At 40.8% G+C, this 16,262-nt stretch overlaps 1 protein-coding gene and 1 long non-coding RNA gene across 2 annotated transcripts in view; one reads left to right on the top strand and one right to left on the bottom strand.

Moving 5' to 3' along the window:
• Window positions 1-9,404, bottom strand: part of DENND6A (DENN domain containing 6A) — a 45,440-nt gene extending 36,036 nt beyond the window's left edge. The window contains exon 1 of the mRNA XM_081524813.1: window positions 9,137-9,404. Coding sequence (XP_081380939.1) covers window positions 9,137-9,373 — 237 coding nt within the window. The 5' untranslated portion in view covers window positions 9,374-9,404. The remainder of the gene's footprint in view (window positions 1-9,136) is intronic.
• A 154-nt stretch (window positions 9,405-9,558) lies between these two features.
• LOC145519868 (uncharacterized) lies at window positions 9,559-15,254 on the top strand. The gene is made up of 2 exons (XR_014063982.1): window positions 9,559-9,722; window positions 11,860-15,254. It is a non-coding gene; the product is annotated as an uncharacterized LOC145519868 (long non-coding RNA).
• The last annotated feature ends 1,008 nt before the right edge of the window (window positions 15,255-16,262 follow it).

Here is a 16,262-nt window from a genome sequence, read left to right as displayed (position 1 = left end):
TCTCATTACATGTAAATTACACTAGAGTTTGCTGGTCTAAAACATATTGACAACTTTAGTGGTCTGTAACAGCTTAATCTTAGGCTCTAAAATCACTTTTATGTGAATGCCCTTCAAATTTTTATTTCCTCAAATTAAAACATCAACTGAAAAGCAAATATATTTACTAATAAGCAACTTTTTTAAAAGTTATGAAAACTGCATAATCTATCAAAGCCTGCCTTTTATGGAATTCGCTGGTGGCCCAGTGCTTAGAACTTCACCCTTCCACTTCAGGGGACCTGGGTTCGACCCCTGATCAGGGAAGTAGGATCCCAGAAGCCACACAGCAAGGGCAAAATATAAATAAATAAATAAAAAGTCCGCCTTTTAAAAACTCTGATTGTACTAGACTGTCAGAGTATCTAGAATTTCATTTTAATGTACTCTGTTAGAACTACTCAGTGTCTTAGTTTGGAACAAATATGATATGGTAAAAGAAACAATGCATATTTATCTGCTATAGCTCCTGAAATGGCCACATTGTACTTAAAATCAGAAAAATTCATACTTAACTTTAAAAACCTCAACTCCCTATTTAAAAAACAAAAGAAAGAAAAGTAACCACCACCAAGTATTTAGAAGTGCACAAATTGCCACTGTTACTAGAATTATTTTCTATGTACATACTTTATTTTGCTTTTTAAAAAAAAGCTTAAATATAAGTTTGTGCTTAGTCACCCAGTTGTGTCTGCCTCTTTGTGATCCTATGGACTGTAGCCCACCAGGCTCCTCTGTCCATGGGGATTCTCCAGGCAAGAATACTGGAGTGGGTTGCCATGCCTTCCTCCAGGAAAATAGAAGTTTGGGCAATGACTATTAGTTTGGTCTGTTAGCTCCTGATACCTACATGGGAATTAATCAACTGTAGATTGGTTCCAGTACCTGGAGATGCCTCTCACTTGAGTTTTCTCACTCCATAGCTCAAGTAAAGGCATCTGTGTCCCCCCAGCCACTGGCAGTCCTAGGAGGCATCAAAAGGAAACAGAGAGAATCAACTAGTGTCAGTCTGGTTTTGTTACCTATGTTAAGATCCCCCATGTTACAACAAAAAGGAGAGAGGTAGTCAGTTAATAACCCAAGAGAAAACTGAGTTTTATTTGATATAATTATTAAGGCTTAAATATGATAATAGGCTGGATGAAGCTCGAGCTGGAATCAAGATTGCTGGGAGAAATATCAATAACCTCAGATATGCAGATGACACCACCTTTATGGCAGAAAGCAAAGAGCAACTGAAGAGCCTCTTGATGAAGGTGAAAGAGGAGAGTGAAAAAGCTGGCCTAAAACTCAACATTCAAAAAACTAAGATTATGGCATCTAGTTCCATCACTCCATGGCAAATAGATGGGGAAACAATGGAAACAGTGACAGACTTTATTTTCTTGGGCTCCAAAATCATTGCAGACACTGACTGCAGTCATGAAATTAAAATATGCTTGCTTCTTGGAAGAAAAGTTATGGTAAATCTAGACAGTGTATTAAAAAGCAGAGACATCAATTTGCTGACAAAGGTCCATCTAGTCAAAGCTATGATTTTTCCAGTTGTCATGTATGGATGTGAGAATTGGACCATGAAGAAGGCTGAGTGCCAAAGAATTGATGCTTTTGAACTGTGGTACTGGAGAAGACTCTTGAGAGCCCTTGGACTGCAAGGAGATCAAACCAGTCAATCCTAAAGGAAATCAACCCTGAGAATTCATTGGCAGGACTGATGCTGAAGTTGAAGTTCCAATACTTGGATCACCTGATGCAAAGAGCCAACTCACTGGAAAAGACTCTGATGCTGGAAAAGGTTGAGGGCAGGAAGAGAAGGGGGTAACAGAGGATGAGATGGTTGGATGGCACCACTGACTCAATGGACATGATTTGAGCAAACTCTGGGAGACAGTGAAGGACAGGGAAGCCTGGCATGCTACAGTCCATGGGGTCACAAAGAGTTGGACACGACTGAGTAACTGAACAGCAACAAAATACGATGACATATTTCACATCATGATATGACAGAAAAAAATATGCCTAAGAAAAATATTAATATATCTGCTGGGAAAGAGTATTACAAAATGTTTTAAATGGGTATATTCAAAGGTACGTCTCTCTGCTACTTGCCCTTACATACCTAGCATTCCCACCTCAGTATGAAAATAATCATGGTCCCAGGAGGAGGAAAATTAGGAATACCAGCTAACTTCCGCCAGTATCACTTGGACATGGAAAAAATTCATTCCTGCCATGCACCCAAGTTGTGTGCAAAATGGGCGTCAACCTGACGTATGTGACTACATGTTTGTCTCTACTGCATGACCCTGGCTGGTATTCCAGACCTGAAAGAGACTGCATTTCCCCAGAAACACTTGCCTTGATCTCCTACAGAAACATCAACTCATATATAAACATCATCAAAACCTTAAGGAGAGCATGAATTCTAAACACAATGAGAATTATGTCTTCAGTGAACAAACAATAAAGTGTATTGCAAATGGAAACTGTTTATAGGCAAAAAAACAAGTCTCCATTTTTCAACTGGTATTATCTTATGTAATTGTTTTAACTGGCTGAAAAATATTTTAGGATATAGTAAACACAATATGATATCTCTTTTAAGAGACTTTTAAATATGAAAAAAAAAGCAATGACACCCAGTAGCAATAAGTACACCTAAAACCCAAATATTGATTGCTAAGTATCATTCTTCAGTAAAAAGAATCAGGGCTCCTTGGAGAGGTAGCTGATAACAGGGCTGGGGCAGGAAAAATATATGATGAGCCTAGAGCATCTTGTGGTGCCAGAAAGAAAAGAAGTGTTTAAAAAGGAGGAGGCATGATTTTGTGGACACAGAAACCAATCTGAAAGAAAAAAGTAACAATGCTCAAAACTGGAAAAATTTGACCAAAAACATAAACAACAGTAGTAACCCAAATAATAAAATAAGTATCCTTGAGTCCATATTGATAGACAAGATAGACAGATGGGTGGATGGATGCAAATCATAAATCTGACAAGGGTCTAGACTACAGGATCCATAAAGAGTTCTTACATTTCAACAATAAAAAGTCAAACAACCCAATTTTTAAATGGGCAAAGGATTTGATTAGACATTTCTCAAAAAAAAGATATACAGAAGGCCAATAAGTGCACGAAAAGATACTCAATGTCATTACTCATTAGGGAAATACAAATAACATTATAGTAAGATACCACCTCATACTTCTACAATGGCTATAATCAAAAGGACAGACGAAGTGGTAGCAAGGATATGGAGAAATTAGAACCCTCATACATCATTGATGAAAAGAGAAAAAATGAAGTCATATTGGGAAACCATTTAACAGTTTCTCATAAAATTAAACATGGAATTACCATATGTCTCAGCAATTTTATTTGTAGGTGTATAAGTCCAAGAGAAGTGAAAACATACATTCACACAAAACCCTGTATATGAATGTTTATAGCAGCATTATTCATTACAGCCAAAAAGTGAAAACAATCTAAATTTTCATTAAGTGATGAATAAATAAATAAACTGTGATGTACCCAAATAATGGTATAAAACTTAACCATATAAAGGAATGAAGTAGCAATACATTCTACAACAGGGATGAACCTTGAATACATACTAAGTGAAAGAAGCCAGACATAAAAGGCGACATGTTCTATGATTCCATTCATATGAAATACACAGAAAAAGAGAATCCATAGAGGCAAAGTAGACAGTGGTTGCCAGGGGCAGAAGGGAAAGGGAAATAGGTCATGACTGAAAGTGGACCTAAGGAAAGTTTGAGGGCAGTAATAATATTGCTTCTTGATCTCTACTGTAGTGACATGGCACATTCACTTTATGAAAATTCACCAAAATATAGACTTAGGATTTGTACGCTTTTCTATACATATGTTACACTTCAATGAAAATGTTTACTGATTTTAAAAAGTGGAAAAAAATGGCCAGAAATCACAGTATCCTCAAGTCTAAAATTTCTGCTTGCTGAAGATCTAATGTAAATTATGCTACTAGAAAACCTGATCAGTTTGAACATTGAATGGACAGTAAAGCACTTCTCTAAAAAAAAAGAGTAAAATTTATCATGTGTAAAATAGGTAGCTAGTGGGAAGTTGTTATGGGAGGAGGGAAGGGAGGCCCAAGAGGGAAGGACTATATATAGATATATATCTATATATATAATTATGACTGATTTGTATTGTTGTATTGTTGTACGGCAGAAACCAACACAACAGCGTAAAGCAATTTTCTTCCAATTAAAAAAAAAGCTTTTTAAAGAGTAAATTTTAGATACGGTTTTCCATTTCACATCATTCATTATAGTAAGTATAAAACATAAAGTACTGGTGAAAGAAATAACTTGACAATACAACTTCCCAGATTATCTCCAGATTATATAATTTAATAACTGAATCAGAGATTGAAAGATGAAAGTGAAAGTGAAAATGTTAGTCACTTAGTCATGTCCAACTGTAGTCCACCAGTCTCCTTCGTCCATGGAATTTTCCAAACAAGAATACTGGAGTGGGTTGCCGTTTCCTTCTCAAGAGGATCTTCCTAATCCAGGGATTTAAAGGCTCTCAAAAATGAAGACCATCTCTAAGGAAGAGTGTACAGGTGGCAAACAACTCTTCACAATGTGAAGAAAAAAAGAAATTACTAAATTATCTAAATTAGGGAAAATGGTTAAATAAGTGGTGGTCCATAAAATTATATTTATGAAGAATCTTTAATGCTATGGCAAACTGTTTATGAGAATCCTTATCAATAAAGGCAGACTCTTAAAGCAGACCTGTTTTGAGAGATTGCTGCCCAGACCATGCCTTCAAGCGTCCCTTCCCTTTGCTGGGGTGAACCTAAGTGGCCACTACTGAAACCCTGTTTCCTTACCACAGCTGATTAAACAAAAGTGAGCACCTGACCCATGCTGAACCAATCAGATACTCTAGTATTTGAATTGCGCTTCTGCCTGGTTCCAGAATACAAAAATAGAAGCTTGGCTAAAATCAGTAGGATGGAAACCCAAAGTCAGGTGAAATGGGGGAGCAGAAATTGAGACCCTTGCAGAGGAAACCAGCCTCAGCACAAAGAATGGAACAGACAGGCAAAGAGAAGCAGAGACAAAAGACCACACAGCTCCACAGAGACAAAGGCAAAAGCCTGGGGCTTTCCAAATCCCATGATGTTCAACCCTGCTTCCTGCAACTGCGTTCCAAAAGACTCCTTACAATCAATTTCTCTTTACTTAAATTTGAGACGATTGCTGCTCTTAATATTCAAATTTATCCTTGAGAGATACAAAATTATGTAAAGAAAAAAAAACACTAACAAAAATACCAAATAGCAATCTCTTAGTATTATTATGAGTGATGCTTTCTAGTATTTATAATTTCCTTTCTTGCCAGATTTTCAACAATGAGCATATTATTACTCAATCAGGAAAAAAAAACATGGAATAAATGAAGCAATTCTAAACTCAGATAATGAAGGCTTTACCATATAATCAGGTAATTTCACAGAGCTGGAAGTGACATAGAATATATAAAATCCAGAAGATTTCAAACTTTGTTTTACAGAACCCATGGTGTCACAGTGGTGATGCTAGGGCCACCTCAGGGGAAGAGAAAGAAGCTGAGCACACCTCCTGTAGTCAACACCTTTTGTAGTCTCTTCACAGCTCAAAAGAGCCCCTTCACTGTTCCTTTCTAGGTCAGGGTTGCCAGGGGACATTTTATGCAACACAGACCACTGCTCCAACCACTTAGGTCTTCAGCTGATTGTAGCACAGTGAGAATCTGCCCCAAACCAGGCCTGAGTATCTTCCTCTGGTGTTTGGAATGGGAATGACATTTACTCTCTTCATTGAAGTGGCTGAAAAGGGCAACTTAGCCATAAAGATCACAGAAGCAGAGAAGTCAGTTTGCAATGGAGCATGAAGTGTGAACAAAATCCATAAAACAAGAGCATAAAGAAGAGGCTTTCCTGGTTTTGGATTCTAGCCATTTTCTCTAAGTCCTCTAGGTTTGTACCTTGGACATCTTGAAGTACCTCTGTGGCCTTAGCAAGTGTGCCTTTTTTCCCTAAGCTATAGCTTAGATTCCGTTGTTCAAAAACGAATATATACACACAGGCCCCATTTCAACCACATTAGCCACTAAGGTACATCTGATTTTTTTCTTTTACACAGAGAAAGTTCCCCAATTTAAAACAAAACAAAACTGATTCTAGTATTTCAACTTCATTTTTCTGGTGAGAAAACTAAGGTTTAAAGGCCTCATCTCCACAAAGCTAAACTTAGGGGTTCTCTTCATTGAAAAAGAGATTTTCAGTGCTTCCCAAACACAGACTTACATAGATCTTACTGAATCCAAGGCACTGTTCCAAATGCTTCATCAACATTAAGTTATTTAACCTTCACAACAATGCCATGATATAAGCACTGTTAACCTGTCACAGAGGACTGTAAGGCTCAGGAAAGCTAAGTAACATGCCCTAAGTCATACAGATTCAAGCCTAGGTAGTCCAGCTTTAGAATCTAAGTTTTTGATCAATATTCTACTTAAGTAGGCATTTAAGCTTAAATAAGTGGCATTGTTTATGCATTTGTTTAAAATTTGCAAATGGTACTTTCTGTCATGGCAGAACAGACTTGTTAAGTCTCTCTCAAGCTTAAGACTCAGTAACTGCATTTCTGATAACAGGATTGAGGTGGAGGATATACTGTCCAAACTTCGTTTTCAAGCGATTTTCAATTAACTTCCCTTCTGAATCCCTATAGTTGTGCATTAGAGGAAGTAGGGCTAAGGCTATTAATCCATTTACCCAACACAATTCTATACTTAGCTTTTTTGCCCTATTACAGCCACCCCTCCTGTCCATTTTTGGCCTTGATATGGTGGTAATGGGGCTTCCCAGGTGGCGCTAGTGGTAAAGAACCCGCCTGCCAATGCAGGAGGCATTAAAAGTCACAGGTTCTATCCCTGGGTCGGGAAGATCCCCTGGAGGAGGGCACAGAAATTCACTCCAGTATTCTTGCCTAGAAAATCCCAGACAGATGAGCCTGGGAAGCTGCAGTCCATAGTGTTGCAAAGAGTCAGACACCGAATGAAGCAATTTAGTATTTACGCATGGCCATAACACAAAAGTGAAATAAACATTTCAACTGTTTTGTTATATTGTTAATTTATACTTTTTTTCTTCATTTTAAAAGTGGCAACATTCTACACTTCTCAGGAAAAGAAAACAAAATTAAGTTGTGTTGCCTCTTAATGTATTTTTGGGGGGATCCTTTATTAGGGAACCTTCTCCACCCTCACCCTATACTTTCTAAAGTCAGTGATTCTTGATCTGAGGACAAAGGATCAGGAGGTCCATAAATGCTCCCCAGGCAGTTAATAGAAGCATATACAAGATTTTGTATTAGTAGTTTCCTAATGGCGAGAGCTCATGAAGTTTGTAACTTATGTGCATCTTGCACCTTCAAAAAAAAAAAAAAAACAACCACAGACCTAAAGAAATAGGAAATGAAATTCAAAATAGTCTAGTCTCAGTGATTCACATTTTTTGAGTACCTCAATATTTACTAACTATTGTTTAGTTGGTCAGAAAAAACACAGAAGTGTTATAAAGAATGCCCAAAAGGTGAGTCTAAATGGATCTCTTTTAACTATTTAAACATGTAATCTACTACAGCATGTTTTCTGACTAAATTGTATTCTGCTATATATATAGCTTCAGGTTAATATGTCAATGTAAATGATAGATGATTTACAAATCTCTTCTTTATAGTCTTTGGGAACTGTTGTTTTCATCTTAAAGTGCTGTTTATGTACCATCAGTTTTTTATTGAACAGTGTCATGTGCCGAGCACTACATTTAGCCCTATCCTCTAGTGTGATTAATTCTTGATTCTCTTCTAAGTGGTAGTCTTAATCTACAAATATAGGTTAGAGTATATCCTTCATATACCTATGCCCAGAAACCAGGTTAATACCTAGATCTTACAATGGCTAAGCGGGTAAAGAATCTGCCTCCAACGCAAGAGACACAGGAGACGTGGGTTCGACCCCTGAGTCAGGAGATTCCCCTGCAGAAGGAAATGGTATTTTTGCATAAAAAATCCTATGGCCAGAGAAGCCTGGCGAGCTACAGCCTAAAGACTGGCAGAGTCAGACACAACTGGGCAACTAAGCACAAGCACGCAATGTGTATCGAGCTGCATAAAATACAGACAAGGCAGGCTGACTACACACTCCACATTAAGAAATACATCCCTGGACAATTTTCATAGACAACACATGCCACTGAAGTCAGAATGAGATGATTCATTAAAATCTGTCATTGCCACCAAAACAAACATATCTTCTAAGCATCAGTCGTTCTTTTCTTGGATGCACAAAGACAAGTAGTCCCTTATGCTACAAAAGGGGCCCTAAATAATGTCAAGAGTAGTTAAGATTACAATGCCTTTTAACAAAGCGCTAGAAAGATGGAAAACTCGACAAATTCACAAGCGAACGATTTTCCTTCTGTTCTTCTTGATAGTAGCTTTCAGGCCGTTTCAGAAGCAACATCAAGAAGTAACAGAAATGAGGAACAAAGGCAGGAAAAGGCGAAAACCTCTGCTGAGATAAGCATTATGGCTCAGGCTGAGTGGAATGCTCTAAGAGTCGCTGCAAATGACCAAAACAATCTGAGTCTAAAAAAAAAGTTGGTTGTGTGAGGTTTTGCTATTATATTATAGTTCACCATATGTCAGCGACATTGTTCGCTTTTTTAAAAAGTCCCAAACATCCTGCCTGCGGTCTTCTCCGGGTGCCGCTAACCATTCTAGTTATTCCTGTGACACCGGGTTAAAAGAAAAGGAAAATACGACCATCAGCAAGTATTTAGGAGGGGCCTAGAGAGAACTTTTCACCCTTAGCCACAGCCCACGATCCTCCCACGGGAACTGCCTCTGGACCGCAGCCCGGCTGACAGCGGAGGGGCGGCCGGCCACGCCCGGATGCGCAGCGGCCGGGGTCCAGGCCGGCCGGCCGGCGGGTCACACGCTCTGCCGGGGCCGCACCGGCGCGGGGATAAGGTGCGGCCGGGCCTCACCTCCACGGCTTGGCCCAGCTCCAGGTCGAAGCCCACCACACACACGCAGTGCAGCCAGGCTGAGAAGCCGTCCCAGCGCAGCAGGCCCCGGCTGCGGCCCTCTTCCTCTTCATCGTCCTCTGGCGTGGCTCCCGCCACCACCACTGCCGGCGCCTCGCGCTCCTTGTCCGTCGCCACCGCCTCGTCCAACGGCCCTTGGGAGCCGGGCCCCGAGCCTGCCAGGCCCCGCAGAGCCATCCGCCGCCCCCTGGCCGTTCGCGCCGCCTCCAAGGAGGACCGCGCCGCAGAGCGCGCTGGGCTCCGCGCAGGCGCAGCCGCAGCTGTCGCAGCCGCGGGGGGCGGCCCCAGCCGGGGAGGGGCCGCAGCACACGTGACCCTGGGAGTCCGGCTCTGCGCGCCTAGTCTGGTCCCGCCCCCCGAACTTGGCGACGTCGCGCAGGCACTTGACTGAAACTGTCAAGCTCGCTCTAGCCTCCTTACTTTAAAGCTCGTCAAGCCTGAAGCAGTGTATCCTGAAACCCTTCTTCGCAGTCCAACGACTAGGGAAACAATTTATTCTTGGAATGACACCGTTCGCAATTATAAGGTATTACAAAATTGTTAGAACATACTGGTAACAGTGGCTAACATTTGTTGAACACTTACTCTGTGACAGATGAAGTGCCAAGGAAGTAGTGACAAATATTACTTCATTGAATCTAGTGGATAGACATATACTAGATATGTATGCATCTTTTTAGATAAACTGACGTTCTGAGAGGTTACCTGACTAGGCAAGCAAGTATTAAAACTGATGCAGGCTTGCAATGCACGCAATGCACAGGCAATTTGCTGTGTGTTCATTCAGCAGTGTCCTCTCCACAAAGTCCCCTCCCATCTTTCTCGGTCTGGTTTCCTGTGACTCACTCAACACTCACACATCTCTGCACCTTTCTGGAGCACCTCTATAACAACCTATGGATTACTGTCTCTCAGCAAGAGTCTAGTCTCGTGAAGCTTAGTATTCGTGAAGATCGGCTTTGGGCTGGGTAAGCAGGAGGCACTTGGTCTGTTGACTGATTATGGATCCACCCTGGTACTACTGACTAGGATTCATTCAGCACCTACTATGCTGAGCATAAACTGAAGAATGGAAGTAAATAAACACACAGTAATGCTCCAATAGGAAAGTGAGTAAAAGACAATGGATAATAACTCACCATAAACGTGCTTTTTCAAAAACAGCATAGTATTCATGCTTTTACACTATCTTTAAAAAAATATTTATGTGGCTGTATTGATCTTAGTTGTGGCACTCGGGCTCTTGCTGTGGCGCACGGCCTCCAGAGCGCTTGGACTCAGTTGCCCTGGGCATGTAGCATGTGGGATCTTAATTCCAGTGTCCCCTGCTTTACAAGGTGGATTCTTCTTCTTTATTTGTGGCCATTTCTGCATTTTTCCATTGTGTTTAATTTTTAAAACAATAGTTTTTTTTTTTTTTTGGCTGCATGGGGTCTTCTTTGTGGTGCGTGGGGGTTCTCATTACGGTGGCTTCTCTTGTGGAGCATGGACCATAGGCGCCAGGTTCGGTAGTTGCAGTGCGGGGGCTCTAGAGCTTGGGCTCAGTAGTTGTGGCACAGGAGCTTAGTTATCCAGAGGCATGTGGGATCTTCCTGGACCAGAAATTGAGCCCGTGTCCCCTGCATTGGCAGGTGGACTCCCAACCACTGGCCCACCAGGGAAGTCTCCACACAGATTATTTTATCTGATTCTCCTAACAGCCAAAAAGATGCGTGTGTGCTAAGTCGCTTCCATCATGTCCAACTCTTTGCGAACCTATGAACTGCAGACCGCCAGGCTTCTCTGTCTGTGGGATTCTCCAGGCAAGGATACTGAAGTGGGTTTCCATTTCCATTCCCTCCTCCAGGGGATCTTCCCAACCCAGAGATCAAACCACATCTCCTGCATGGGCAGACAGGTTGTTTACCATTGGCACCACCTGGGAAGCCAAAAAGATGGGTCCTATTATTATTCCATTTTACAGATAAGGACTCTGATGCTCCTCAAGATGTCAATAATGTCATAGCCAGTAGGTGGCAGAACAAAGACTTAAAACCCAAATTTCTCTCATTGAACCTCAGTTCCTAAGCATTTTGCTGCACCACCCAGTCAAATTTACCCTGTTTGACAAGAACTGTTTTGTCCATACCTATAGGATTTTTAGTTGAAATAAGTGTTAGCATCTCTCTTTTCAAGGAGAAGTTCTAATATCCTCAGACATCAATAGTGATATTTGCTGGAGACTTTCTTTAGGACAGAAAATGAACTAGAAACATTAAACTTAAAGGGCAACTCTGGCCAAAGCTATCTGCCTTCCTACCCAGAACCAGCAGGGTGACAATATACAGCCTTGACATACTCCTTTCCTGATTTGGAACCAGTCTATTGTTCTATGTCCAGTTCTAACTGTTGCTTGTTGACCTGCATACAGATTTCTAAGGAGGCAAGTTGTGTGGTCTGGTATTCCCATCTCTTTAAGAATTTTCTACAGTTTGTTGTTTAAAGTCAATTTAACATAGTTTCTATGTTTAATGCTTGTATGGGTTCTAAGGGGAAAAGATTACGAGCACTTCCTTCCTTATTGAGGTTCTGTCATTAGAACCTTTGAATTGGTAAGGCTCTTAGATCAGATTGTCTCTCCAAACCCTTCATCCTATTCATGAATTTTCTGTTTTTTTGTTCAGCCAGTTGCCATTCTAATACCCCTTATTAAGGTAAAATTCTTCAAGCCAAGCTTCAGCAATATGTGAACTGTGAACTTGCAGATGTTCAAGCTGGTTTTAGAAAAGGCAGAGGAACCAGAGATCAAATTCCAACATCCATTGGATCATCAAAAAAGCAAGAGAGTTCCAGAAAGACATCTATTTCTGCTTTATTGACTATGCCAAAGCCTTTGACTGTGTGAACCACAATAAACTGTGGAAAATTCTGAAAGAGATGGGAATACCAGACCACCTGACCTGGCTCTTGAGAAATCTGTATGCAGGTCAGGAAGCAACAGTTAGAACTGGACATGGAACAACAGACTGGTTCCAAATAGGAAAAGGAGTACGTCAAGGCTGTATATTGTTACCCTGCTTATTTAACTTCTATGCAGAGTACATCATGAGAAACAGTGGGCTGAATGAAGCACAAGCTGGAATCAAGTTTGCCAGGAGAAATATCAATAACCTCAGATATGCAGATGACACCACCCTTATGGCAGAAAGTGAAGAAGAACTAAAGAGCCTCTTGATGAAAGTGAAAAAGGAGAGTGAAAAAGTTGGCTTAAAGCTCAACGTTCAGAAAACTAAGATCATGGCATCTGGTCTCATCACTTCATGGGAAATAGATGGGGAAACAGTGACTGACTTTATTTTTTTGGACTCCAAAATCACTGCAGATGGTGATTACAGCCATGCACTTAAAAGACACTTACTCCTTGGAAGGAAAGTTATGACCAACCTAGACAGCATATTAAAAAGCAGAGACATTACTTTGCCAACAAAGATCCGTCTAGTCAAGGCTATGGTTTTTCCAGTGGTCATGTGTGGATGTGAGAGTTGGACTGTGAAGAAAGCTGAGCGCCAAAGAATTGATGCTTTTGAAGTGTGGTGTTGGAGAAGACTCTTAAGAGTCCCTTGGACTGCAAGGAGATCCAACCAGTCCATCCTAAAGGAGATCATTCCTGGGTGTTCATTGGAAGGACTGATGCTAAAGCTGAAACTCCAATACTTTGGCCACCTGATGTGAAGAACTGACTCATTTGAAAAGACCTTGATGCTGGGAAAGATTGAAGGCAAGGGGAGAAGGGGACGACAGAGGATGAGATGGTCAGATGGAATCACCGACTCGATGGACATCAGTTTAAGTAGACTCCGGGGGTTGGTGATGGACAGGAAGGTCTGGCGTGCTGTGGTCCATGGGGTCACAAAGAGTCGGATACGACTGAGCGACTAAACTGAACTGAACTGAAGGTAAAGTCACTACTTTGCAAAGTTGCTATTTTCTGGGTGTTCATGAAGGCTACAAAGTGCTTCCTTATATGGAGACAAGATCAACTGCTTTGTAATGTACACTCATTGGTTAAGTTGTGGTTGCTGAGATTATACAGAAGAGGCCAACTCTTCTACATGATAGCCCTGTAGATATTTGAAGATGGTTTTCCCACATCCTTAGGCCTCTAGTTTCCTGGGTAAACTACCCCAGTTCCTCTAACTATTCCTCAAAGGATGTAGTTTCTAGGCCATTCATCAGCCTATTGCCCAACTTGGACATACTCCAGCTTGTCAACATCACTCTAAAAATGCAGTGCCCAGGATGAAACACTATCCTCCAGGTGTGATCCGACCACTGCAGGGTGTACTCTGGGACTATTACCTTACTTGTCCCAGCCACCAGCCTTCTATTCATGCTGGTTCAGATCACATTTGCTAGTTTTGGCAGCCAGGTCACATCACTGGCTCAGGTTGCATTTACGGTCAACTAAAGCCCTGGGTCTTTTTTCATGTGAGGAGCGCTTAAGTCAGGGTAGTCTGCTGTAGCCAAGAGCATGCCTGGATTCATGGCTCTGCTGCTCTTCTAGTATTACCAACAATACTGAGAGCAGGATTAAAAACATTCCAGACTTCCCTATTCACCTGTAACCAAACTCCTGGCATTTCAGCAATTTTCATAGTTGAAAAAGAAGAAAGGAAAAAAAAGAAAGGGTGAACTTTAAATAATGATGTGAAGTGCAATGCCAAGGTCTCTAGACTTAGTTTTACCAAAAGGACCTGTAGGGGATCCAAATGCCCTAGATATCCACCTGTTTGGGCAGCCAAAGGACTTCCCTCCTGATCCTGAGCTAAATGCTGTTGTAGCGCCTAGGGTGTAACTACGCTTGTGGTGGAAAGAACATAGGGAGAAATACAGAAACTCAGGTGCCAACGTGTCATCAATAGAGAGTTGAGTTTACTGCCACACATCTCAGAGACAGAATGCTCAAATGCACAGTTTGAAAGGAGGATCCAGGCAAAGAAGACAAAATATATTGTTAGGTGCTTCCTAAATAGTGCTTGTGAAAGCTTTAAAAAAAAAAAGACGAAGAGCTTTGGTTTTTCATCTTGACATTCTTAATATCTATACATGTGACAGGTACTCAGTAAATATTTACTTTTTAAAAATTTTGTTGAGGTATAGTTGATTTACACCAACTTATAACTTTTTAAAAAGCCATTCTTCCTTTTTTCTTTTTTTGGCTGTGTTGTATCTTCATTGTGGCACAGACTCAGTAGTTGTGGCCCGCAGGCTTAGTTTTCCCAAGGCGTGTGGGATCTTAGTTCCTCAACCAGGAATCAAACCTGGATCCTCTGCATTGAAAGGCAGACTCTTAACCACTGGACCATGAGGGAAGTCCCTAAATATTTACTGAATGAATGAAAACACTAAAAAGAAAAAAATCTTTAAGTATTCTTATTTTACAAAATTTTCCTTTCATGTGAACACATGAAAAGTTAATATAAAAATATTTCTTAAATGTAGTTCATTCTTAGCTTATGAAAAGTAAACATAGTAACACCTCTCTGTATTTGAAGGTTATTTTACACCTGTTTGACCCAGTTAGTGCCAGGAGGCAGGTTTAAAAGGCCCATTACAAAATGCCAAACAGAAAGAGCAACCAGTGAAGTTCGTGCTCTTTAGTCAGAAAGATGTGAGGCCACCACTCATAAAATATTTTGACAAAGTCTAAATAATCCTAGTAGATGTTCTAGTCTGATTTTTCAGGGCGTACTAAGTTGCTTCAGTCATGTCCGATTCTTTGGCACTCTATGGACTGTGGCCCACCAGACTCCTCTGTCCGTGGGATTCTCCACGAAAGAATACTGGAATGGGTTGCCATGCCCTTCTCCAGGGGATCTTCCCGACCCAGGGATCGAACCCGCATCTCTTCCATCTCCTACACTGGCAGGTGAGGCGACTAACACAGACATACACAGCATCACCTGGGAAACCCTGGTTTTCCAGACTAAGCAACAAATAAGGGTGAAGAGGCTGCTCAAGGCTGAGCATGAGAAGAGCAGAAAACAAAAGTCTATAGGTGAACAGAATGGAAGAAAAAGGGAAAAAGAAGTCAGAAAACAAAAAATATCAGAAAGACACACAATGAACTATTTAATCATTGGTTGCCCCATTGGGAATAGAAATGCTGGGAAAAAGAAATGCTGGTGAACAGAAATAAGGAGCTTTGCTTTTATCTTGCACAATTCTGTGTTGTTATTTAGAGAAGGCATGTATTGCTTTCATTAACTAAACATTAAGAGGTAACGAGAGTGTAATAGAGTTGCTTATGATAGTGAAAAATTGGAAACTACCTAAATGTCCAACAAGAGGAGACTGACTGAAAAATGTCATATACCCATTCAATAGACTATTATGCAGTCATTTAAAATGTCATAGAAGAATATTTTGTAGCAGAGAAACGCTCAAATTATATATTTTTTAGAAAAAGGTAGGTCACAAAATATAATGAATAATTCTGTTCATATAGACTATATGCAAAAAAAAAAAAAAAAGACACTAGAGTTGGTGTCCTGATATAGGAGAAGTTTTTTGCTTGGAATTAAACGTTTGTTTTGGAGAAGGCAATGACACCCCACTCCAGTACTCTTGCCTGGAAAATCCCATGGACAGAGGAGCCTGGTAGGCTGCAGTCCATGGGGTCGCTAAGAGTCGGACACGACTGAGTGACTTCACTTTCACTTTTCCCTTTCATGCACTGGAGAAGGAAGTGGCAACCCACTCCAGTGTTCTTGCCTGGAGAGTCTCAGGGACGGCAGAGCCTGGTGGGCTGCCGTCCATGGGGTCGCACAGAGTCGGACACGACTGAAGCGACTTAGCAGCAGCAGCAGCAAACATTTGTTTTATTTTATCTGTGTAATGTCTATTTAACTAAAACCTTTCTTTATGTATATGTAATAAGAAAACAACTGAAACAGAAAGGAAAAGAAGTGAATTACAATGTTTTCACTAATGTCTTTGTGGCAGAAATTACTATGCCACTGTGGTGATTAATTTTATGTGTCAACTTGACTGGGTCATGGAGTGCCCAGATATTTGGTTAAATATT

Source organism: Giraffa tippelskirchi, chromosome 9 (genome assembly GCF_054371585.1).
Source record: "Giraffa tippelskirchi isolate mGirTip1 chromosome 9, T2T-mGirTip1v1.2.pri, whole genome shotgun sequence".
Lineage (NCBI taxonomy): Eukaryota > Metazoa > Chordata > Mammalia > Artiodactyla > Giraffidae > Giraffa > Giraffa tippelskirchi.
The sequence above is the reverse complement of the archived record's forward strand: the minus strand, read 5'-3'. Positions and strand labels throughout refer to the sequence as shown.